This window comes from Protopterus annectens, chromosome 1.part2 (genome assembly GCF_019279795.1).
Source record: "Protopterus annectens isolate FY-2018-M chromosome 1.part2, PAN1.0, whole genome shotgun sequence".
Taxonomy (NCBI): domain Eukaryota; kingdom Metazoa; phylum Chordata; order Ceratodontiformes; family Protopteridae; genus Protopterus; species Protopterus annectens.
In genome coordinates, this window is record NC_056727.1 from 442,713,955 (window position 1) to 442,740,674 (window position 26,720).

General features: G+C 42.1%; 1 protein-coding gene across 1 annotated transcript in view; it reads left to right on the top strand.

Annotated features, from left to right (window-relative positions):
• RRBP1 (ribosome binding protein 1) overlaps window positions 1–26,720 on the top strand; it is a gene marked incomplete in the record, with an annotated part of 1,023,325 nt that overhangs the window by 960,095 nt on the left and 36,510 nt on the right. Inside the window, 1 exon segment of the mRNA XM_044056904.1 lies at window positions 6,714–6,797. Coding sequence (XP_043912839.1) covers window positions 6,714–6,797 — 84 coding nt within the window.

Genomic DNA, 26,720 nt, shown 5'->3' on the forward strand with positions numbered 1-26,720 from the left:
AAAAACTGGGGCATAGAATAATTTTTTTCCATTAAACTTGTATTGCACATCTTCATATGAAAAATATTGTAACTTGTAACCTATAACAGTTCTTTATATTCTTCTATAGCTCTATTATAGCCACTTATTTCTCCTCTTTCATAAACCTGTTCATTAGTAAGATGATGATTGCACATTCTTAAATATTGTGTATAATGAAGAATGACTAGTTTCCCCCCTGTATCTGCTGGTTTGAAGATGAGTTCCCCATTATGACTCAGATCATTTACACATTTCCACTCATTCTTACTTAAATTATACTTATAATTGCTTTTCCCTTCCGATGGAACAGGTGATACTCTTTCTCCACAGTATAATTTAAAGAAAAACTGAAGGATTGAATTTCCTCATTTCTAAAAGGGGGTATAAATCACTTTTATATGCAACACCATCTGTATTAAGTTTACAATAAGCATTTCCTTCCACGTCTGAATTGCAAGGAAAAAAAGCGGTCATTGCTTTGTTCAGATTCGTTATCACTAAAACATTCTACATTCATGTTACTTCCTTTAAAATAATCTGAATGCAACTTGTGAATTTAAAAAAATTCACCTTTCCCCTCATACAATCTATGTAGAGTAGTGGGAATGAATTTTAGACCTCTATTTAAAACCGATATTTCAGTGTTATTTAGTGCATAACCTGACAAGTTACAAGTATAATTCAGTTCATTATTTAAAGTCACAGTCTCATGTCCATTAATTCCATACCTCTTTTAAAGGTCTGGGAGTTGTAAACATACTCCCTGTTAAAGTCCTGTCAATTCCAAACTCTTTTTCGGATACATTGTGGAACACTTAAATTCATGTTCATGGATGTATTGTTAGCAGGCATCACAGTGGCCAAAATAGTATTTGATCTCCAGGCCTTTTGAGCATCTAGTCTTGTATGGTATTCTTTAATTATGGTTAGCCTAGGAACCACCCACCCCTTTAGACAAACGATAGTTTAAACTGTGAATCTTAATTGGTCCATTCAGCTTGCAGGGCTTATCCCCAACCCATAGAAGAAGGGAGAAGTGATTTTGCAGTTGCTTGATAGCCACAGTCAACTGATATACCATAGCTAACAGCTAAGCTGTTTAGAGAAGGAGACAAACTGTGTTCTTGCGTCTAGATGAAGGAGGCATGTCAGTTACCAAACAAATGTGCACAATACAGCTGGTCCACAGTATAACCTTTTGATATGAATCCGCAAACATAAAATGGTTACTACAGTGACAGCTACAGTGCTAGCTTTAAGAATCTATCACCCCAGAGCATCTGTGAAAGTAATATGGATGTCCATCCACACTTACTCCAAGCATTATAAGCTAGATGTCCAGTCCAAGAACAGGATGGCTTTTGCCTTGGCCATTCTCTGGGGTTTTCGGTAAACCATCACTCAGTACCCCTTAAGTAGTTCCAGTATGCTTCCCTTATGTAAGGAATGTTACTGCATCAATGAATACTGCAGTGAATATAGTAGAGCCATTCATGTGTAACTTACCAGAATAGATGTTGCCACTGCACTGGCATAGAGGCGTAAAGCCATGACAAAAGCCCAGGTGACCAGAGATCGATTAGTTCCTCTGGCATCATTTGGAGCTGACATAGGTGGAACGGGCAAGAAGAATGAGGCTTATCTTTACTGTACCTGTTCAAGAGGAGAGGTGGAAAGATGTGTGTTTGGACAGTGCAGTAGATTCCCCCATGGAAACTGGAGAGGGGAGGTAAGTGTCAAGATCACGCTGGGTGTGGGCAGTATGGTTGTGCATCTCAGAACATATTACATTCCCACCCCTTGGGTATTATGGGCGTACACAGGGGCTTAACCTGCCAAGTCTCCTTTGTGAGTAACAGTTGTGGCTGTCAGGCAGGCTCAGTTCCCTATTAAAATCTTGAAGGTCCACTTACCGGAATACGGAAACGTTGACACGTATACGTCGAAATGCAAAAACACTGATCGTCCTGAAGCTCGACATCCAAAATGTCGAATCGTCATGGTTGGCCCTTCTGCGGTATAGCTCCATAAGGTAAGTGTGCGATAGTTAGTTGCGGGTTAAGGTAAGTGTATAGATAGTAACAGTGCAATAGTTATGGACCTTAAGGTTAGGGTGCGGGTTAGGGTAAGTGCATAGACAGTAATGTATGTAAGGTTTAGTGTAGGGTTAGAAGTAGGGTTTTGGGTAGTGCATGCATGTGATTTATTTATTTTGTTTGGGTATAGCTGTGTAAAGTAAGTGTGCGATAGTTACGGACCTTAGGGTTAGGGTGCGGGTTAAGGTAAGTGCATAAACAGTAATGTATGTAAGGTTTAGTGTAGGGTTAGAAGTAGGGTTTTGGTTAGTGTATGTATGTGGTTTATTTATTTTGTTTGGGTAGGTAGTATGTAGCGCGTGATGGGGTTGGACAGCTATGATGGTTCGCGATTTTGCATTTCGTGGTTTAGGGTGTTCAGTGTATTCGCGGTTCGGGTAATATGTGTTGATGATTCCGTATTCGCTGTATAGGATTTTCGCGGTTGTAATATAGACCCGGCAGGCTCACACTCTTGTGATACCTGTTGCAGTGGGGGGCTGGTGACCCTAGCCATGAAGGTTGTCTAGGTGAAGCCATAAAAATCTGAGGTACTGGAGAGAGAGGTTCACTGGAACCATATGGCTGCAGAAGGCAAAGCACAGCCTTGAAGCCATAACCTTTGGGAAGAGAAGTCATAGATGTACACGAAGGATATCACTGCTGTAGTACAGGTTCCTTTCCATATCCACTGTCATGAGAGATCATTTGTTTCCCATAAATAAATAAATAAGGTTGAGAATCGTAGCCTTTCTAAAACCAGGGAGGGCAGTCAGGATTGCCTCCCTATAGCCTTCAGTCTTCACAGAGGAATATCCTGCCATGGGATACACATAAGTAGTGTATGAGCCATATGCTTCCCTTTGGCTTGAAGGGACATACCCAAGCATTTTTGACAAAACTAACAACATCTGAGGAAAGCTCTGGAAGGTAACTTAGAAGTCAGATATCCAGCCTTTTGGTAAATTGTTTGTGTGAGGGCTGCAGTTTCATCACTGATTTTCTACTCCAACATCTATTGTTGTGGTAAGTTGCACGTATGACTATACTTCATGACATCAAATCAATGTTGTTGTGTGCAAGATGAATGGTGAAGCAGTAGGATGTTTATTATGCAGGCTCAAAAATTGTAAATCAGCACAGTGTAGAAAAGGCTCAACCAAATAGTTCTTAGTTTAAAACAGCCTTGTTACATAGATGGTAATCGCAACTTAATGTTCTAGACTAAAGATTTTACAAAACTGAGCAAGGTATATTTTGATTGCCTGTTATGAACCTTGCTCAAATGTTCCTCTTCTGAAACTAGTAGGTTGTCATCGGGATCACAGGCATGCGGTGCATTCCATAAATATTCTACATGGTTTTCTTCAGCCTGTGAGAGTGAGGTAATGCAAGTCTGGTGTGCAGACCTTTGCCAAACTGACAGTGCCAGGAGTTACAATGATATTGTGTTCTTGGCAGCCTATTTGCAGTAAACTTTGTCATTGTTGCATACTTCCTAATTTTTCCATGGATGTTCACATCTTCAAAATAATGAAAGAAGCTTGTTGCACACTCAAGAAAATGTTTTAATAACTTGGATACATCTGTTATGTTAGTGGCATTCAAAAAGACTTAAGTGGCCAAACACTTAAAGGACAGCTAAAACTTTGAGTCATACAAGTACAATTTGATGAGACTAGGCTTCTGTAAATTTGCTCCACCTCATCTACGTTTTCAGTGGTCCCTCCTTGCCAACAAAATAGCTTCTTTGAGGACATGACAGGAACCAGACGTGTATGTGTTTGTGCCTAGGAAGACCATACAGGATCCTCTGACCCTTCTAGAACATTAAATGTTGGATTAAAATTCCTCAGGTGACTCCATTGCAGTGACCAGTGCCTTTAAAAAGTAGTTAATAGTGGCCTTCCATAAGAAATCTCACTCAGGCAGTGGACAATTTACATCATGTATGCATCTGATCTTTTTTTTTTTTTTTGATCCCTTAGTTACCTGACTGTCTCAACTTGCTTTTAGTATGACCTAGCAAGCAAGTAAGGCATTTGATGTGGTAAAAAAGCTGACATATGGAGATCCATGTAGGAAGCTAGAGTATCGGATAGCAACTGTGGCTACAGTTTCTATCCTCACCATGCCAGTGTTATGCAGTGTAGTCCGCAGAGTGACTTGTGCATTGAGAATAGACATTGCAGTATGCCTGCATACCTATCTCAAACATCGCAACTTTGCGGACAACTTTAAAGTGTCATTCACCACTGTCCTCTGTTCCATGCTGTTTGCTCCCCAGATGGAGAACTTGTAGAAGAACAACCTAGAAAGGAAGACTCTTGGCCACTGGCATGAAATTTCCAACTCCAAGAGAACTTTTCCCTGTAATGAGGAGTGCCTGCCTGAATCTGAGATTTAAAAAGACCATTTACTTCCCTTTGAATGTGCTGGTGAAAACTAGTTGACTGCATAGTTTTATTGACAACCATTATAGCCCATCTCGGGCTGATGGAAACCGAAGTACTCCCATACCTGGATGACTGGGTCTTATTCTGCCCTTACATGAGTCATTAATCCTAATCAGGGATTACTTACTGCAAACTGTTCCTGGCCTTACAAATCTCTTTGACTTGATTGTAATCCCACATGAAGCTGCCCCAAGCACTAACCTTCATTAGGAGCTGCCTAGGCACACCTTTCTGTTCATCCTTTACTGCTGTGATCTTAGCAGCTCTTCAGTTTTTGGCAAACAATTATGATTAGGGTCTGTGTCACTTCTCATAAAGTTAATTTAGCAATAATTTCTAATTTTCACCAAGTGCCGAATTCATTCTAAATTAGCATCCCTATAGGTGTATAACTCCTTCTTAAGGGCACCTTTTTATTAAGGCCTCTGTTGTAGAGCCTGTACCTTTTTATTAAGGCCTCTGTTGTAGAGCCTGTACCTTTTTATTAAGGCCTCTGTTGTAGAGCCTGTACCTTTTTATTAAGGCCTCTGTTGTAGAGCCTGTACCTTTTTATTAAGGCCTCTGTTGTAGAGCCTGTACCTTTTTATTAAGGCCTCTGTTGTAGAGCCTGTACCTTTTATTAAGGCCTCTGTTGTAGAGCCTGTACCTTTTTATTAAGGCCTCTGTTGTAGAGCCTGTACCTTTTTATTAAGGCCTCTGTTGTAGAGCCTGTACCTTTTTATTAAGGCCTCTGTTGTAGAGCCTGTACCTTTTTATTAAGGCCTCTGTTGTAGAGCCTGTACCTTTTTATTAAGGCCTCTGTTGTAGAGCCTGTACCTTTTTATTAAGGCCTCTGTTGTAGAGCCTGTACCTTTTTATTAAGGCCTCTGTTGTAGAGCCTGTACCTTTTTATTAAGGCCTCTGTTGTAGAGCCTGTACCTTTTTATTAAGGCCTCTGTTGTAGAGCCTGTACCTTTTTATTAAGGCATCTGTTGTAGAGCCTGTACCTTTTTATTAAGGCCTCTGTTGTAGAGCCTGTACCTTTTTATTAAGGCCTCTGTTGTAGAGCCTGTACCTTTTTATTAAGGCCTCTGTTGTAGAGCCTGTACCTTTTTAGTACTTTCATTTCATGATAAAAAATGAACATTGTTTTAAACCAGCAGCCAAAACAGATCTAAAGTTTGTCCCCTGGAAGGATCTTTATTATGGCTGTTGTGTCGCAGAGCTTCTTAGCTTTGTGCTCTTTCCACCAGATCTTGTTATCTCTTATTAACTTTGCAGGCGAACTCATCCTTTATGCCAAAGCTAGACACAGAAGATAATCTAAACTAGTCCATCAATATGCATGTTTTCGCCTCAGTATTCAGATTTTGAGATATATGTATTGTATTGTCTTTTTCCTAGACAACTATGCTGCTGTTTAGTTAGAAAGAAAATATTTAGAAAATGTAATCACCTGCAACAGTTTGGGCAAAAGTGTCCAAGGCCTCACTGTTCAGGTGGCTGATGCACTGCGTCATTTTCTCTGTGCCAAGTATAGCAAAGTATTACAAGGCAAGCCTAAAAGGCATTCTTCAGGGGTAATGGCTACATCCTGAACCTTCTTCAGGAATGTGTCATTGGATGGTGATTGTGCTTCAGCAACTTGTGCTTTTGTGCTTACTTATACAAAACACAACCTGAATGATGTCAGCCTTTGGGGTCTGCAGTCATTGAGTGTTCTGTTTGGATGCCACCCAGGTGTAAAAGCTGGGGACTGTCATGCTGTTAAACTGGATGTACTGGTTCATGCAAGGTATTTGTCATGTGCTTACCAAAAATATAGATCTTTATGGCCTATGTCTGTTCACTTCAACATACCCACCCACCTTGCCTCACTGTCTTGTCTTGTAAAGAATTATGGAGGAATGGCTGTTGGTGTCTGTATATGATACGGAAAAGTGGGTTTTCAGAAGCAAACTTGCTCTGGAGAGAGAATATTATAGTGCATTGGGGGAGCAGTGGAAAGAGTTTTAGCATTTAAATGTCAAGGCTTTTGTCTTGTGGCAGACAGTCCTTTTGTTTAAGTGAATGGACATGGATCATGAAAGTCTGTCATTGTGGTAAGTATGTAACTTTCATTTTTCTGTGTCTTCTGTTCATTTTGAAGGAACTAAATAATGTTTTATTATATCATTTTTAGGTGATGTCAGACCTTCAGCAGTCAAAAGCCATACTTGTCCATGAGGATGCAGTGAGACAGTTGATTGAGGAAGAGCTAATTGTGGTAATTCTACTGTTCATAAACATCTAACAGTGAAGTGTTATGTGATATTCTGTACAGTAATCACTTGTCTGTTCATTGTGACTTCAGGCACTTTACCCTTCAGTTGTGCAAATGTTATGTTGTGGTAGCAGGACTTTAATCTGCATCAGACCGTTTAGCTTGGTTTCCCATGCAGATGTTAATGACCAGAACAACAGTTGCTGTACGTTGCAGTTTGCACTGTGTGCCAGGAGTGTGCAAGAGAAAAATGGTGTATTTGTGATCTGAAGGGTCTCGTGCAGTTAATGAAGGTATTTTTTCTTAAGGCAGACTGTCTTAATATTGCTTGTATTTTCTAGCCCCCATTTTCTAAGGTATGAATTCCTTTGCCAGAGCACATCATAACATCATGTGCTGAATCTAGAAGGGCATTACTGTATTCTGCTGCCTGGTTCATTCGTGCCCTCCTCACACAGTTTGATCAGTTGTAACACTGGTCTTCATAGGACATTTCAGATTTTCAGTATTGAAGACACTTTGACCTTCAGAGTTTTACTGCAGTTTAATATTCACACTAGCAGTATCTGTACTGTCTGTGTGGGCAGCACTGTTATACCTACTTATCGTCTGTAAAAGGTGTGAGAAGCTCAAGACGTGTATCAGTAATCACAGAATTGCTATACTGGAGGATAATCAGCACAAAAATAGCCTAAAGAAACTTCTAGGCACTTAAGAAAAAAGGAAAGGGGGCATGTAGCCATTGGGCAAAGCAGTCTCTTGTGTATGCTGTAATGGTAGCTGCACACTTCAGCTACCAAGCAGTCATTTCACACCTGCTATCAGCCAGTGGCTGAGGAGGAGGAGACAGGACAGGTGATAACCACAACATTTGCACTGGAAGCAAGTCCCTTGGATTCAGCACTGAAAACCCTGGAGTTGAAGGTCAACTGATCTTTTTGCATAAAAGAGGCTGTTAGGTTCCCTACTAAGAAATGTAGATGCACATCGACTCTCACCTTGTCTTGGGTTCTTGATTCCTAAGTGCAAGGAAGCTCCTGCTGTGCCCTAAGTAACTAGTGAGCTATAGTCATCCCTCGGACATTAGATGCGTCTGCTCTGTGTGATGCTTGGTGGGAATATGGCCTGGTGTGTATGAGAAAATGCCCTGCAAAAACTAAGTTTGTTACATCAGAGTGACCCATATAAGCTTCTCACAAGTCATTGCCTGTTCTGCAACCCCACCACCACAGATGCACAGAACTCTCAAGTCTTCCTAGGGAGGTGAATCTGAGAAATTGAAGTTGTGGCCTCTAAGAAAAGGATGGGCAAGTCTTTTTTTTTTCTCATCTGTTCCCTCCACACAGGCTGATGAGATCGCTTATGAACTGACCTGCAGTTCACATTACCTTCTTCCCAGAAGAAATGTCAGTATTTAAGAAAGGGGATAAACTATCTATATCCATCCACTTATAAAACTTATCCTTAATAATTTCATTCTGTTATCCTATTATCCTAGAAGCACCCAAATACAAGTCTTCCAGCCAGCTCCATGGTGTAGAGGGATAAAGCCCTGACTACTGCTTAGGTGACCCTGGTTCGATTAGCAGCTTGGGTGTCTGAGACATTGGCAGGGAAGGATGGGAGTGCACATCCTGCATGGGAGGATGGGGGGCACACTTTTGTGGTTCAAATTTTCTCTGATGGAGACAAGGGATGTAATTTGATGGTACTACCTGAAGGTGGGCAGGGTGTCCTGCTGTCATCAGCCCCTTGCAAAAGTAAGAGGTGCATCAGCAGTAATGCCCGTTGCATGTCCAGCACTCCCAAGTGTTACTGGGTGCATGTAGGGGCTGGGGAGAAACTGGTGAAAACTCTTCCTAGCAATAGTGTAAAGCTGCACTAGGGTTCCAAGTCTCCTTGGCCATAGAAGTGGGTCTGATTTAGACCAAGGGAGGCTAAAGCTGGTCTGGTAGAGCCAGTGGTCAAGGAGAGGAAATGTGGGTAGCTGATGGTCTGCTGTGGGGAGGCAGAAAGGGGCAAAAATGCGTCTCCTAGCTTATAAGAAGGAAGGTGGCCTCTATAAACACCCATGGGAGTGGGGTGACGCACCTTTCCAAATGTCCTACAAAATTCATTTTTATTCTATTTAGTCCAGCACAGGTCTTCGAGGCCACAATACTAACTGTCAGATGTGTTGACACCCTTGGATATGGTGATCAGAAGGGTATTTTCCTTTGCCATTCTGCCTCAGGGCCATGAATTTGTCCCTTCTGTCACAATTCAGTTAATCTCTTGTGGACAAACCTAGCTGCTAGAACTTGTCTTTGCTGTGGTTTCATATCACCTGCTATAATTTTATCTGTGCTGATGTCAGGTAAAGTGCAGTATCTGTAATGTTCATACTGGGTGTCATGACTCAGATTTTCATCTTTCATGGAAGATTTGAAATCAATGCATCCTAGGTACCCTTTCCCGAGAAACTTTTTTTTTTTTTTTTGGGGTGGGCTTTGTGGGACAGTATCAGCGATGTATAGAAACTGACAGTGACCGTACTGGAGGGTCTCTGTGATGCTCATCCCCCATCTTAGAAAACTTTTTCCTTTAAGTCAGCCTAATGCCACAAGAAGAAAAAGCACATAATTGCATCCTTTTGCAGTTCATACAGAGTTGCATGTATTGTTAGCATATTTAAGTACACTTGACAATTCTTTTATTAGCCCCATTGCTCCTGCTACTATTGGAACTGTCTGGGTATCTTTACCCCATATTGGTCTAATTTCTGCTTGCATATCCTGCTGTGTTATGATGCTGTGTGCTCAGTACGTAGGGTAGTCACTGGGTCTAGCTGTTTTATTGACTGATATAGTAGTCAGAGAAAAAGAAAAAATATATGTAGTTTTCTTGCTTGTACTTAATTGTTGGTATTTGATGATCCCACTGTTTTTCTGTATGTGTGCTTCTAAGGATGGTGAGTTCCCAGTGGTTGCAGAACCTTTGTGCTGTCACAGATCCTCCCCCAAGTTGTCGTAAGGAGCTAGTAGATTAACACTATCAGTCTTACTGTGGGTCTCCCTTCTTGCCAACAAGTCCTTTTACAAGATCTGATGGATGAGTGCTTCATTGGCAGTGGTTCTCCATATTGCAGAAGTGGAGGCTCTGGGAAACATGGTTAATACTATGTAAAACTGCGTGAGTAGTGAGTTGTGCTACTTTGTTTGCCAGATATGGACTGTGGGAGTTGAGAATCAAGCACCTTCTTCACAGGTTAGATAGGCAGAATGTAACTTGATATGGGCAAAACACACTTGTGCAAGCAGGAATTTGGGTATGGTAATGAGCAATCAACCAAAGCATTTCCTTTGGAGCAGTTTAACTCCTGGTGGGGGTAAATATGCGGTTAGATTTCTTCAGCTACTGTTCACTTCAGCTTACCCTTTGAACTACAGTCAAGTAAAGCCTAATTGGTGGCAAGCTCAGATTTTGCACAGCAGAGATCAGACTGGCTATCACAATTGACAGAATGCAGTTATCTTCTTGTTATACCCTATTCCTTAGTTCTTCTAGATGGGGAGGATTATTGCCTATTAGCCCTTTGTTTTTCTTTTCTGCACTTGCTAGAAAAATTCAGATGAGAGACGAATCTATTATCATTGCTGCCACTTAAACTGAGAATATGCTTTTAGGCTACGAGCTGTGTGGCAGGACAGGAATTTATTCCACTGTAAACCAGAGGACTCTCTCAGGTGTGATGACAGTTGGTTCCAGCCTTGCATTTTTATACGTATATCTATATACATATATCTGTGTATACACATGCGCACCCGCGCGTGAGTGCACACACACACACACACACACACACACACACACACACACACACACACACACACACACACACACACACACACACACACACATGTGTTTACATCTGTATATCTATATAGGTGTATGTATGCATGTGTGTGTGATATATATCTATATAACTAAAAAGAGACTCAGGGAATTCCTAGATCTTCCGCAACACAGACCCTTTACCATCCGCCCAGTCCTGGATGTGGTGGATGATGTTTTCCTTGAATCCACCTTGACTCCTGATGCCCTACCCTCCTGCTCCCAGAAACCAGACGGGTACTACAGAGTCTCTGACTCTCACAAATACCTTTTTAAAAATCCAACAGCTGACCCTGAGGTCATTTCTCATGGGCCAAAAGGGATTAAAGAAACCTCTGCTAAGAATCCCACCCCCTCAGACAGGGATTCCTGAACATTGGACAGATGGGGTAAAAAAGTATACACCTCGGCTACTCTTGTTATCAGGGCACTAAATTGTCAGTTCCATATGCTTAAATATCAGCAACATACCTTGGAACTCCTTAAACAAAACATCTCCTCCTTTCCTGGTTGGGCAGAATCGAAAGATTTATAAGACGTAATGCATTCTGCAAGTCAAGTAACTAAACACACATTGCACTGTGGTTTTGATGCCCCAGAAGCTTCTTGCAGGGCAGCAGTCACTGGGTCTGTCATTAGATGACATGCATGGCTTAAGGAACAACCCATGCCAGACCATGTCAAATCTAAATTGTTGGATGCACCCTTGCACAAAGATAACTTATTTGGCACTAAGGCAGAATAGGTTTTAAAAAAGATGGGAAAAAAAAGCAAAATCTATGCAAACAGTTAAATATTTCTTACAGGTCCAGCCCCCTAGGTTCAGCAGGCATTTTCCCTCCAAGCACTCGTCCTTTCCTGCTCCGAGTAAACAGGCCCAGCCTAGGCCCCATGGAAACAGACCCCCCACCCCCCCACCCCGACAACAGCCCCAGGGAATGCAGAGATCTAAGTAGTGCACTACCTCCACTTCAAAACCAAGGAGTTCTAAGCCACTGCCTTTTGGTAAGAATTCACAGTGACTCGCCTCCTCCCGACCTCCCCTCTTCCCACCTTCACTTATCCCTAGGAGGAAAACTCTCCTTTCACTCAAGCACCTGGGCCACCATTAGCAAGGACCAGTGGGTTCTGAACATTGTGTCTCAGGGATACAAATTCTCCTTCCACACCCTTTCAACCCTAAAAGGGTTCCCAGATCTACCACCAAATCAGTGGGCAGAGGCTCAAAAGCAAATCCCTTCCCTGCTCTCTTTCAGGCAGTAGAGCACGTTCCTGCAGAACAGATAAGCCAAGGCTTCTACTCCAGACTTTTTCTGGTGCCCAGAAAAGAGGGCACCTGGTTGCCCCATCCTCGATCTATCCATTCTAAACACATTCTTGGTGATCCCAAAATTCAAAATGCTCACTCTCCAGCAGCTGCTACCCATGCTCTCCAAGGACGCTTGGCTAGCCACCCTGGATCTAAAAGAGGCCTACCTCCACATTCCTATCAGAGAGTCATGCAGAAAATATCTCCACTTCAGGGCCGGATCTCAACACTTTCAGTTTTCTGCGCTTCCCTTTGGCTTATCTACTGCTCCCAGAGTTTTCACAAAATGCCTGGCTCTGGCCATTGCCTTTTGCAGACAAAGAAATATTAAATTTACCCCTACTTAGAATGTCTTATTCAGGCAGACAGCCAGGAAAAGCTGCTCAAACACCTGACCTTTGTAAAGAGCCTGCTGACCTCCCTAGTGTACACAATCAACGAAAATAAATCAAAACAGGTACCCACCCAAAGGATAATCTTCCTGGGAGCAAGTCTGGACACAGCATCCCAGATGACATACCTTACACCAGAGAAACAAAATTCCCTGGCAGCCTACTTCTCTCAACTGGCCACCAGGCCCCAGCTTTCTGCAAGGAAAATCCTGCAAGCTCTGGGGTTCATGGAATCTTGCATACTCCTCATTCCATATGCCAGACAGCATATGAGGAAACTTCAATGGTACCTAAAGTGCCTTTGGTGTCAACACTCATCATAGATGCATCAGACTACACTTGGGGTGCACACCTGGACGGCAGGTGTATACAGGGCCAATGGAGCCCACAGCAAATTCCCCTGCACATCAATCCAAAAAGAGATGATGGCTGTGCAGCATGCCTTGATAGCTTTCAAACCCCTTCTGCATGGGAGACAGACTCCCCATAAAGATCGTCACAAGCAGTGCTTGTTTTGCTTACTAGGTGCTTCCCATAACTGTACATCTTGTGCGATTTGCCAAGCTTTCATCCCTACAATGTTACATAGTCTGCTTTCTTCCCTAGCTATTTATTCAGAAAGTCAGTGACTTTACTGTTGGCTAAAGGCACTTTGGAAGTTTTTTTTCCTGTTCAAGGGTCAGCCGTCTGTGAAGAAGACCAGGTAAGCTTGGTCAGATTATTCGGCCTTACCACCTCCATCGGACATCTCTTTTGAGGCTAGTGAAAGCCAGATGGTCGTCCGGTTTATTTGTCAGATTTCTCTGCCATGACAGTTTCAGAGGCCAGCATATACAGGGGGAACCGCAGCTGATAGCTATTGAGGGGCCTAGAGATGTGCCTCAGATATTAGTAAGGGGAGTTCTGTTGACAATTATAGAATGTTGTCAGGGGTCACAGCCTTCTAAGCTGTTTAACGTTGGCATCCCTCTCAAAAAGAAGCCGAAAACTAAGCATATTTCTCCTGCTCCCAAAGATCCTCAGAATGAATGGCAAAACGTCACCCAAGGCCTGTTTAATGCCCTTATGGCTGTAAAGCATCCACAGGGGATTTATGTTCCTGCTCCTCCTTGGTCTTCTACCCCTCTTAACAGGCCTAGGGAGCAGGATTCCTCAGAGGATGATGCAGATTCTGATGAAAAATCCCTGACTTATTCTTCTCGTATTCCTTCTCCCTTAGATTATGGTCCTGAGGAAGAAGAGTCCATCAGTCCTGACTCTCATTTTGAAAAGATTTCTTTTGATGACACTATTTCCAGAATGATGGAGTTTTTCAAATGGGACTGTGCTCAGGTGACCAGAAGAGATACTATGAGCCTCTGCAGATGGAATGTCATGGGCCCGCTGCTGCTCTTCCTGTTCTTGCTGGATGCATTTTCCATGGCTTCCTAGACTCCTGATTCCCATGCCCCTCCTCCCAAGAAAGCTGTTTTTATAAAGTGCCTGATAACTGCAAGTTTCTTTATAAGTGCCCCTCGTCTGACTCTTCTGTGGTATCAGTTGCTTGTGATAAACCTTCCAATTGTTTGACTTTACAAAATTTCTTTCTTCTGACAACAGTACCATAACCATGGAGAGGCTGGGTAAGAAAGTGTATACTTCTTCTACCCTGGCCTTTAGAGCTGTGAACTATCAGACACACATGACCAGATGTGTTTTGGCTCTTCTCTCTGTCCATTCAGGCTATTTCTGATCTCCCTGATTCTGAGGGGAAGGCCTCTGCCCTTTCTATGTTTGGGACGTCTTCCCAAGTTGCTCCCCATTCCATTAAATGCAGATATGATGCAGCTGATGCTTCCATCTAGGGCTGCTGCTTTTGGTTCTGTTTTGATGAAATATTCCTGGCTCATACTTCAACCTTTGCCTTATAATATCAAAGGTAAACTGGTGGATGCTCCTCTGGATAATAAGATAAGCATTTGTTTGGTGCTGCTGCTTCAGGGTTGTTTAAGTTGGTGCTAGAAAAAAGTAAAGCCTTACAGAATTTGAAGCATATTTTTGTTTCATCTGTTTCCAAATTTCAAATTTCCCCAACAAGCCTGCCTTTGTTCACCGACAATCTTGTCCTCCCCCAAAGGTAAAAAGTGTGGTAGAAGGCTCCTCCTGCTAAGATTACCAAAACTCCTCCTACTCAGAAGCCTCCTTTACCTGGCAAACCAGGTGCTGTCCAACTATCCTTGCCCTGTTCTTCTTGGTCACATTCCTTTCTCTGCATCTTTCCTTGTCCCTTATTGTTTAGAATTATGTGTTCTTTCTGTAAATGGTTTGGACCCCACCCCCCTTTGGGGGGGGCATTCTTCAGCCTCCTTGTGAACAACTGCCCTTTTTTCCAGAGGTGCTTCAGGGCCTGTTGGCTCAAGGAACAATTCAAGAAGTTCCAGTCCACCTCCTCAGAGGGGGGGAGAAGGGGTTTTACTCCAGAATGTTCTTGGTCCCCAGGAAAGAAGGCACCTGGAGACCCATTCTGGATCATTCTCAGCTAAACACCTTTTTGAAGGTCCCTTCCTTTTGATGCTATCCCTTCAAACTTTGTTTCCTCTTCTACTTCCTCGGGCTTTTTTAGTTTCCCCGGATCTCAAGGATGCTTTATCTGCATATTCAACTTATCCACACCCTCACCAGGGGCAACAATACCCTAGGCCTAGTCATTACCAACATGAGTGACCGGTGTTCCACACCTGAAATCAACTCCTCATTGGTCAGATCCGACCATAAGCTAATCACCCTAGATATCCGAAACCCGCCCCCACCCACCATTAAGGAAACCACGGTAAGAAATTTCTCTGAAGCCAACTTCATGCTTTTTAAGAAAGAAGTGGCAAACTTCATGACACCCATGCAGATGGACAATACAGTTACGACTGCTGAATCATACACAGATGCACTCTATAAGCACTTATACGAGTGCATGGATCATGCTATCCCAAACAAAACCAAGATGCTATCCTCCAAAAAAGGAAGCCAATCTGGTGGTCCCCTGCTATAAACAAACTCTACAACAGAAGGAAGAAACTGTTGCAAAAGAGAGTAAAATCCCATGAGTGGAGGAGCTCCTTGGTCAGCCTCAGTAAGAAGCTGAGATCCCTTACAAGAGCCTCCAAAGCTATCTACGAAAACAAAATCACCACTTATTCTAAGGGCAACCACAAAGCATTCTATAGCTATGTCAAGAATCTCAATGGCAACACCCAGATCTGCTCTGAGTTACAGCACAACGGCACGGAAATTACAGAACCAACTGATATTGCTAACATCCTGACAGATAGGTTCAGTGCTAACTTTACCCCCCTCCCACCCCCTAAAGGCCCTATATCTATACAGGAAGAATGCAGAGTCCCTATAATCACATCTGTGCAGGTAAAAGCTGCACTCTGTAAAACCAAAAACACAGCATCCATGGGACTGGACAACATTCCAGGCTGCATTTTACACGAACTTCAGAAAGAACTGGCTTCCCCCCTAAGCACCATGTTCATTCATAGTCTCACATCAGGCTTTGTGCCCACTGAATGGCACACAGCAACAGTTATCCCACTCCACAAAAGGGGAGCCACCACTGATCCTGGGAACTATCACCCTATTAGCCTGGTGAGCCTAGTCTGCAAAGTCACGGAACGTATCATCATGGAACTCATAAACAAAGACACTGGTAACCTCCAAACTCTGGACCTCACCCAGTTCGGGTTTGTGAAAGGCAGATATCATGCCTTCTGAACCTGATCAACTTCTTTGAGGCAGTCACCAAAGCCGTAGATGAGGGTAAGGTGGTTCACACCGCCTATCCTGACCTCACCAAGGCTTTTGATGCCATCCCCCATTCTGAATTATAGCTAAACTCACTAAACTAGGTATAAATCCCTACGTCACAAGATGGGTTGCCAACTAGCTCACTGACAGAATCCACACTGTAAATGTTGCAGACTCCAAATCTGACTTCAAACCAGTGACAAGTGGAGTACCATGGGGTTCAGTCCTGGGACCTCTCCTGTTTGGTATCTACTTCTCTGAAGTATAGGTTAACACAGAAGGCCTCTGGCTAACGAAGTTTGCAGATGACTGCAAGCTAGGAGCCATAGTAGAGTCCCCAAATGATGTGGACGTACTACAGAAGGGCCTCACTAAGACAGATACCTGGTGTCAGAGGCATGGCCTCAAGCTCAGTGCCAAAAAGTGCATGGTCATCCCCTTTGGTAAAAACTGTGTACCCATGAACTACCACATAAACGGCAGTCTACTTGACGCTGAATGTGTGATGAGACCTTGGGACCCGGGTGGACAGTAGTCTCTCCTTTGATAATCACATCACCACAGTAGTCAGCAAATCCTTCTATGTGGCATACCTCATCACAAAAGGGTTCTCGTCCAGGAAAAGAGGATATTGTTCCCCTCTACTCGGCACTCATTAGACCCATTGTAGAGTACAACACCCTTTTGGAATGTACCTCACAAGACATCTGTAGCAGCTGGAAAGGCCACAGACGTACCTCACAAAGAGGATTACTGGCCTCAAACAGATGCCCTACACTGACCGTCCCAAAAAAAATCCAGCTTTACTCTGTAGCATATCGCCTACTCCGAGGAGATCTCTGCCTAACATATAAAGCTACGTTAAACCTAGAGCTGTTGGACATATGCTACACCTTAAGAAATCCCAATCCCTCCAAGCTACATGCTCTAGGGACCTAAACCTTGTCACCACAATAAACAGGACATGCTGGAGGGATAGATTCCTGTCCCAGAGACTTCCTATACTCTGGAACAAGCTACCTGTTTATGTCAAGCAAATGAGCACTCTTCAAAAAAATCTTGATGAGTGGATGGGAAATAGGAAATTCACCCCGGGGATCACCTCTGTGGCTCTGCTCGACAGGGGCACAGGAAATATATTTTTTGGGTGGCGTAAGCCAGGGAACCTTGTTGGCTAGGCTTACTTAGGCCCTTGGGCTGATAGCCTAGTAGCTACCTATGAACCTATTCCCATTCATCCCCTTATCAGGAAGTTTTTACATTTCTCTGATGCTTCTTGGGATTTTCAGTTCTCTGATTTGCCCTTTGGCCTCTCTACTGCCCCAAGGGTCTTCACCAAATGCCTCACTCCTGTGATTTCTTTTTGCAGGTTGAGAGGGATGCAGGTCTTTCTTTACTTGAACGACCTGCTAATTCAGGCCTGTTTTCCTGAGACTTTACTTCAGTATCTACACTTTGCTGTTCCTCTCCTGCAAAGCCTGGGGTTTGCTGTAAATTTCCAAAAATCATTCCTGACTCCTTCTCAGGATCATGTTTTTCTGAGGTGCAGGCTGCAGATGGTTCCAACGCTGGCATCCCTGCCTCCTCCCAGGGCAGTAAATTTGAATGCTTTCTTTCAATTCCTTCTTCCTCTGACTTCGTTTACAGTCAGGGAATTTCTGAGGGCTGTAGGTTACATGGTTTCCACCACTCCTGTGCTTCCTCTGGCCAAGCTCCATATGAGAAAGCTCCAGTGATTTCTAAAGTCAGTTTGGCTTTAACATTCTCATCCTTTAGATTTTGTAGTCCCTCTTTTTCCATGCCTCAAGCTGGAGCTTCAGTAGTTGATCCATCAGTTGTCCCTCAACTCAGGGTTTTCTTTTCAACCTCCAGTCCCCTCTGAGGAACTCTTCACATGCGCCTTGGACTTGGGATGGGGCGCCTCCTTTGGTCCTCTGAAAGTGCAGGGCCTTTGGTCTCTTCGACAAAATAAAGAACACATCATTGTCAAAGAGAGGAGAGATCTTTTGGCTGTTCAGGCTTTTCATTCTCTTTTTCTTCCAAGGCCTCTCAAAATTCTCACAGATAATACCACAGTGATGTGGCATATAAACAAGCGGGGGCAAGGTCTTATCTTCTGTGCAGATTAGCTCTTCAGGTTTGGGATGTAGCTATCCAGTATCAGGTAACCATTCAGGCAGTTTACATTCCCTTGGATCAGAATATAGTGGCAGATTCTATGAGCAGGTCTTACTTGAGTAGATCTATTTGCGTCCCCTCTGAACAGACAGCTTCATCTCTTTTGCACCAGAGTCCAATGTCCTCTGGCCCGGAACGTGGACACCCTCTCTTTATTAGTAGGGGATTTTTTTTATGCCTGCCATCCCCTTCCTCTCATTTCAAAGATGCTGTTCAAGATAAAACAGGATGCTCCCCAAATCTTGCTGGTGACTACTTTCCCTCTTCTGCATTTAGCCAAAGGCAGTCATCACAAGTTACCTCACATGGTAGACTTACACAAGACAAGGGGGGGGGGTCTCGTTCATACCTGCCTTTTCAACTTAGGACGTGTTTCAGGATCTGTAGGGGCCATGAAACCCACTACTAGGAAATCTTATTTGTACAAATGGAAGATATTTTCTGTTTGGTATCTTTCTTGTAACCTGGAACCACTTACTGTGGGGTGTTCCTTTTATTTATGTAAATTGCTCAGTGCTGGGTTGGCATATTCTTCTAAGGCCCACCTGTCAGCTATTTCTGCTTGTCTGCCTTTGATTCTCCCTCTGGCTTCTAGACTTGAGGCCAAACAGTTTCTTAATGGTGTCCTTCATATTAGACCTCCCAGGAATTCCCAAGATGGTGGCGCCTGTTATGGCAGCGGCCTCTCTGGCTCGCAATGTACTTTTGTGTTTTTTATGTTGATTTTATTCTTCTTTTTTTGTAAGTTGTAGTTCGGTGAGTCTTCTGCTTGGCCTGGCATGTGCTGTGATGCCCATGGTGTCGTGTAATGTTCAGTTTATGATGTCATTGAACTGAATGCAACAAAAAAGGAAGCTTTGGGCCTCAGTGTTGAAGTTGTGCAAGTGCATAGTGCGGAGGAAGGAAATCTGTGACCAGAATTGGCAGCCAAGTTTGATTTAGGGGACCGGGTTTGTTGGTCTGAGAGATCCGAGTTTGATTGTAGGCTGCTGAATAGCGTCTTCGGTGGACTGATAACCGTGGTGGTGTAGATGGTTGGTCTGTTGGAAGGACGCTGTGCTGGCTGTGGACATTCAGGTTTTCAGGTAGCAGCGTTTGCTCCAAACACAGTAGCAGATGCCTGATTTGTCTGCTAGGCTTCTGCTTGCATCGTACGTGGATGTATGTTGCTGATGAGGACCAGATTGGACTTGGGATATGATGGTGTTGGAGAGGGAGATGGCGTTGTGGATGGACTGGACTGTCTGAGAACATGGTTGATGGAGGTTTGTGCTTTCACTTGTAACTGTTGCCACTGATGTTTGTGTTCATGTTTTTGTTTCTGTGTTGATGTGTTTTTCTGATTTGTACATGTGCTTGGAGAAATGGAATTTCATTCATCTGTGCGTTGTGTACGGTCTGAATGACAATAAAGTTACTTTTGAACTTTTTTAAGCCTGTCCCTCTTTCCTAGGATCTTAATTTTGTTATAGGAAAAAAGGACTCTGGCTTCTTTTGTGCCTGCTGATTCAACTTCCTTACAGTATTGTTCTTGGAAGACTGTTCTTCTTTTGGGTCTTACTTCTGCCAGACAGTTGTCTGAGCTGCAAGTCCTTATGGCTGTTCCTCCCTTTTAGATTTCATAAGGACAGGGTGTCCCTTCGTACTAATCCTTTTATGCCCAAGATGGTTAATGAGTTGTCTTAGTCTGTTCATTTGCCCACTTTTTACTTTCTCTGCAATCTGCTAGTGAGAAGGTTTTGCACACCTTGGATTTGCATAGACAACTTGGATAATATTTTGGTAAAACTAAAGCTTTTAGTTAGTCTGACCAGCTTTTTGTTTGTTTTCATCCTAGCTCTTTAGCTTTGGCTTTTTCCAAGCATACCATTTCTTCTTGGATATCTAAAGCTATTTCTTTTTGCTATTCTTTTCATGGGAAGAGCCTTCCTTCTTCTAAGGCTCATCCTACTAAGGCTGTGGCTTCTTGGTCTCTTTACAAGGGTTTGGATACTAATTCTATTCTTGAGGAAGGTACCTGGACTTGTGTGCATACTGTTACCAGGCACTACAGGTTGGATGTGATTTCTAGGGCCAGAGCTGTTTTTTGCCAGGGCCATTCTCCATGACTTCCTAAAAGACTCTGCTGGCCCTTCTCCTCTATCTTCTTCCTGAGCTTTGTCATGCCCCCTATTGTAAAGAATACTCTAACAGTGCTGTGGAAGGGCACAGTACAGTTGTGCAAAATCTTATCATAGCAATAGATGTCCTTCTCTTCGCTTTTGCAGTATTCACTTACCCCCCCCCCCCCCCCCCCATGGTCCTTTTTCCTTCTGGATGTGCCTGTTACTTGATAATATCCTTAGGCTGTCATTCCTGCTGGGGCTTTTTGGTTCTGAGGATGGTACATCCGCACATCACTTTTATGCCATACACTGTGTGTGGGGAGCATACATATGAAGTACGGTGTACCCATTACAACAAAAAAGGCTTTGGTATACTGGATGGACATTGGGCTGCACTAGCCTGGGAATCCCTATTGTAAAGAATATTTCAACAGTGAAGTGAAGGACATCTACTGTTATGGTAATGTTTTACACAACTGTACTTTACATGTGGTAATAGATCTATGCATGCTGATACATGGTTTCAAGTCCCAACCTTTCCAAATTCTGACAATAACTTATCCGATATTTTCTCAATTATTTTTCTACAACATGAAAGTAGACTTAAGGGTCTGTATGACTTTGGGTGTGACCTACTCCTCTTTCCCTTAGGCAGGTTTAATAAGTGCGTGTTTCCATTGTTGAGGAGTCTCCCCGTGTTTATACAACCAAGTAAATAATGGATGTAATGGTACCATAAGTTCTTTTGGAACACAAACAATGTCTAGTATGTTATATTCCCTGTGTTTTTTTACAATCTAAAGCAAATGTTATTCCTGAACATACTTTGTGAATAATTTCCTTAATAATGCTATTGAATCAGTATTATTCCAGTCTGTTCCTAGTAAATTAGTCACAAGCCAATGTTCTTCCGTCTTGTGTTTTATGCAGGAAAATGATGAATTCATGTAGGTCATCAGCACTTGATTTTGGTAGTGTGTACAATCCAGCGATTGTTATATGTTCCGGGGTTGTATTTATTGTCATAGTTAAACAATCTATAGTATACTAGTGTTATCCTAGAACATGTAATAATCAAAGGTCTCATAACTATCTCTAATCCCTTTCATAACACGTCCACCTGATTTTTTTTTTGTTAGAATGTCTGTTACAGTAAAAACGTTTATACCCTGACAGAACTGGTTTCTGTTCGTTCTAACAACATCAGTCTTGTGTGAACGTAGCAAATTTTCCAATTAAAAAAACTTTAGTATTAATGCTGCTAGCATTATATGGACTGTTAAGTTTTTTTAGGGTGGGAGGTTGGCATAGTGGTTAAGGTGCTTACCTTAGAAACACAAGATGTAGGGTTTGATTCTGTCATGGGGTAATTGGCTAGGCTTAAAATGGCCCACAAGGGAAGTTAGCCTAGTACTAACCTATGAAGCTATGACCTGGCAAAAATCCTGCACTGTGTATGTCAGATAATGCTAAATATCTGCTGGAAAAATTATTTTCTCTGAACTTAAGAAATGTACACCATCCTGTCTGAGGACACATGCCCAGCTTTGGGATCAGATGCTTTACACATTTCCATTTTGTAAAATGGGACTTTTTTTTTAAGTAGGTATTTACCCAAAAAATATTTTCATTCGCAGTGACATGACTCTCCTTTGTATGTCATTTGTGAAAAAATGTCCTAACACCTGTACAAGCTATGCTATCTAAGAGGTCTGCAGGTTCCCTACTAACAGAGTCCTTGTAGAGGAGATCATTTGTACTGACATAAAAAAGACAGATGCATGCTTCCTTACTTTAAGGCATTCTAAGACCTGCTTAACATCCTCTATTTTTGCTTCTGGCAAGCATAACGCTATTTGATGTTCATTATCTTCTCTGCAAATGTATCATTTCCTGTAATAATTTAATATCCAATTACAAGCATATATTTTCTGACCAGATCTGAAGAGTCTTCAACTTCTAATTCAGTTAATACCTGCTCTGGCAGTTATTAAAAGGAATGATCTTCATCACCGTTAGTGTTATTAATCCCACTGTTTTCATTGCGTATTACATTTATAAGCATACAGTTTTCATCCACCTGGCTTTGTACATCCACAGTTTGAGCCATGTTGTCCACGTCTGTCTTTCTCCTCTTTTTTTTTTTTCTTACACTACTGTCCTTCAGTTCTTCCATGTTCAGCTTTGATTTCTTCCTTTTCACCTGTCCCTTGCCTCTTTTTTCTACCTTTTGTTTTGGAAAAAATGATGCCTTTTTTCTGTAGACTATTTTTTGATAAAAAGATGTTACCATTCCATGTAATCTGTGTTACATAACAAAATAGTGTCCTTTTTAGTATGCCTTTAATTTGCTTTACTGACATTTGTCAGTTTCTTTTCTTACTTATTTGCTGTGAACTTCTTCCTTTTTTTATTTCCTTCTGTATATTCTGAATCCTCAGATTGCTGAATTAATTGTATTCAGAATTCCAAATTTTTCAGCAGCATTGTCTTGTTTCTCTCAGGGATTGAGTGGTCCTTACAGACAATAGACACATCCGTTCCTAAATGTGTTCTCTTTGCTCTTTACCAAACAGTATTTATCTTGCCAGTCCAGTCATCTCCAAGCCGTACCACAAGTGCAATTGTCATCAGTAAGTCTAGATTTGCTACTAATAATGGTAAGGAAATTATCCAGCTTTTGACATGAACACACATCACCAGTGTTATCGGGTGTTACCTTTAAATATGCATAGCATTTCTTACACTGTACAAGGTATGTGTGCTTTGGCAACTCATTAATGGCATACTCATTTAAGGAATCCATATTCAGCTGCAAATTAGTAAAAATTGTTAAGAAAAGAATAATTAAAATCAGTAACCACAGAATTCAAAAAGAACTTAAATCAACTTGTATAAGAAAAATCACAAAACAACCTGACTAGCCCCTTGTGATGGCTAGAGTGAGCCTGTATAACACCTATCCATTTTTAACAACTAACAGTGAAAATTAAAAGTAAAACAAAATATAAATCAAAGTAATTTTTTTTGTCTACAAGCAGCCACTTCCTTCCTACAAACAGTGAAAAACAGTGGTAAAAATAAAATATAAATTCAGATAAAAAACTTCTCTTGCCAAGTTACTGCACAGTCGATCACAAAGTAAGACAGGATTGTTTAGATGAGCTCTGAACTTGTCATACTGATGGGTCTTTAGTTCCCAGGATCATTTGACAGCCCACCGTTAAGAAGAGGGATGACCATTGTGGCTCCCCGGTCACCTGGCACATAACCTGTTTTGAGGCTCTAGCTGACTTGTGCCTCAAGTGGTCCTGCTAGGTCATGTTTTAAGCTATTTAGGAGGCAAGTGAGGATATTGTCTGTGCCCATTGAAGCAGTGTTTTTGGCCTTGCTCACTTCCAGGACCTGTTCCTTGTTGGTAGCTGGGGGATATGCTAGAATGGATTTTACAGGGGTAGTGGGGTGAAGTTAGAGCAAAATTTATCTGCCAATCGATTCATGTCACCCTGGTCAGTGAAGGTTGTACCCTTTGCCACCTGTTCTGCACACTGCTGAGTATTACCTTTAATGTTCCTGACATAGCTGAAGAAAGCCTTGTGGTTGTTCTGAGCCTGGAGGCTATCCTGACCTCATGATTAGCCTTGTTGGACTTTTAGACCTCTTAGTTTTTTGTTAATTGAACCAGAGTGCTCTTTTCTCAGAAAGTTGGTCTTCCTGATTTTGGTCATGACATTTTTTGTTGTGGTGTAGACTGTTAAGATAAGGATTTCACCAGTGTGGTTTGTTTTTGGTGTTAGATCTGGTCTTGCTTCTGTTAAGTACGGCAGCCTCATTACAGCCATTTACATGTTTGTACAGAGTTTCTGTAAATAGTTCAAACTGTCACTTAATAGGCTTTAGTTGCTTCAGAATTTTTCCTCCAGGTTGATTTTTATTTTGAAGGAGACCGCTTTGTGGTCCAAATTCACTAATGAGGACATGACACAGGGCGGATGCAATGCTTTCCTATGTTGGTGAATATTGGGTCCAATAAGTTTGATCTGGTTGAAGAGTGCATTCTCTGGTCCAGGGTGTTTGTGTTAATGAAGTCCAGGAAACTTTGTGCTTGTGTTTGTAGACAGTGTACATTTCCCAGCCTATAGAGGGGTTGTTAAAATCTCCCATAAGTTGGGTAGTTAGATGGTGAGTACTCCTAGTAGGTCTAGGTAAGAAGTGTGATTCTCTTGAGTAGAGGGGTGACCTTTTTGCTGCCCAGAAGATGGTAAGGAACATTGTCTCTGGATGAATGCCAGGGCATTATCCTGTTTAATCAACCTAGAGTTATATTTGCTGCTAAGTTAGATGGAGACACCTCCACTGTTAGCCCCTGTCTGTGCCGCTGTTGGTCTGAATATGTGGAAGGCAGTATAGCCTTACACTGCTGGAATACTTTCCATGGCTTTAAACCAAGTGTTGGTAACAGCAAAGATGTCTACATCCTCCACAGTAAAGAGAGCTTGTAGGGGGTGAAGTTTCTTGTTTCGGCTCCTAACATTGAGCAGTAACACCTTAAGGTTGCTTTGAATTTTCTTTGCTATGTTGGTAGTTTTGTCATTTTCATATTTCCTAAAAAGGGCTCTAACAGGATTGAGAAAGTTTTAGCAAATATCTTAAAACTCAGGGTGACTGGTGCAGACCATCCTTGGCAAAGCTATGTGGTCTGTGAACCATGTTCTCCCATGCTGATATATATTGGATTCCCATGGAGTGACTCAAGAAACTTAGCCAGTCATTAAAATCAACCGTTTTCTATTCATACTGTGGCATCATCCTTGGTGAAGATAGAATGTTGCTCAGTGCAAGGAATGTACCTGTCTTGTGACACATACTCAGAGAAGGTCACAATGTCTCTTTTCATATATTATTTATTTATTTGACATTTGTTGACCAGGTTGGTCCAGCTGAGCTGAAGCTCTTTTTCAGTGGAGACTCGGGGAGAAAAGCTCCACAAATACGTAGACATTGCTATGCATAACTACAAAAGACATAAAATATAGATATATACAGATATATGAGATTGCTAATAGATTCTAAGATTCAGAGGTGTGCAGGCTATTACAGTACAGAGTGAATGTTACACAAATAGAAAAAAATAAAAGACATTCTTTATCTTCAGTGCTCCTGCATAGAAGCAGTAGGAAAGAAAAAATTTAGGTACAATTGTATGTATTTATGTGTATAGTAAAATGCAGGTACAAGGTAGAGTAAGATAGAAGAAGGAGTAATACAGTGAATTTAAGTGAGAGAGAAGGGAAAAGGGGTGAAACTGGTGAGAGAGGGGGAGGAAGACAGGTTAGATAGGGAAAAGCAAGATCAATCTGGGGGATGATTACACTGACATAGTCTTATATTCCTTAGATGCTTTTTAATGCATTTCTGAACTGATATTTAGACTTAATTATTCGAATGTCAAGTGGAAGTTTATTCCAGTTTTCAGCTGGTCAATAGCTGTAGAGGTTTATGCTGAAGTTGATCTTTGGCTTGTATATAGTAAGGAGATGTTGTTCCGAGCTTCCAAGTGTTCTAGATGGGGAGTAGGAGGAGATAATAGAGGTAATGCTGGGACAGAAAGTTGACAGTGTTGAGTAAAGTATGGGAGTTCGGCAGCAAATTTATCACTCTTGTTGTAGGTGGTTTCTAATTTAGAGAGGAGTGTGGTTTGTAGGTTGGTGAGTATTTGAGAGCCATAGAGAAGGGATGGTAGTAGATAGGTGTGAGATGGAGCAGTCTTGGCATTATTAGACAAAAAGCTTTTGTTCCTGTAGAGCAGTCCTAGTTTTTGGTGGGCTTTTGATATTACTGAGTACATGTTGGTCAAATTTTAGCCGGTCATCAATAATGACGCCAAGTAGTTTGGTGTGAGTATCAACCATGATAGGTATGTTATTGTGGGAAGAGATAGAGAAAGAGGGTTTTAGATGATGCACTGTTTTGGGGACAAAAAGCAAGAGTTTAGTCGTCTTAGGGTTTAAGATTAGTTCGTTTTGGTTGAGCCATTTCTCAACAGACAAAAAGGAATTCTGAGTTGTAATATGTAGATCGGAGAGGGTATCACCAATGGTGATGACTGTAGAGTCATCAGCTTACTGTACCAGAGAAGACAGAGGAGTGGAGGGAGATAATTGATTAGTAAAAATAATAAATAGTAGTGGGCCTAGTATTGAGCCTTGAGGAGCTCCCATGTTTAGGGAGTTCTGGGGAGATAGCAGAAAGATATTCCAGTGAGATACGCTTCAGGTCATTTCCA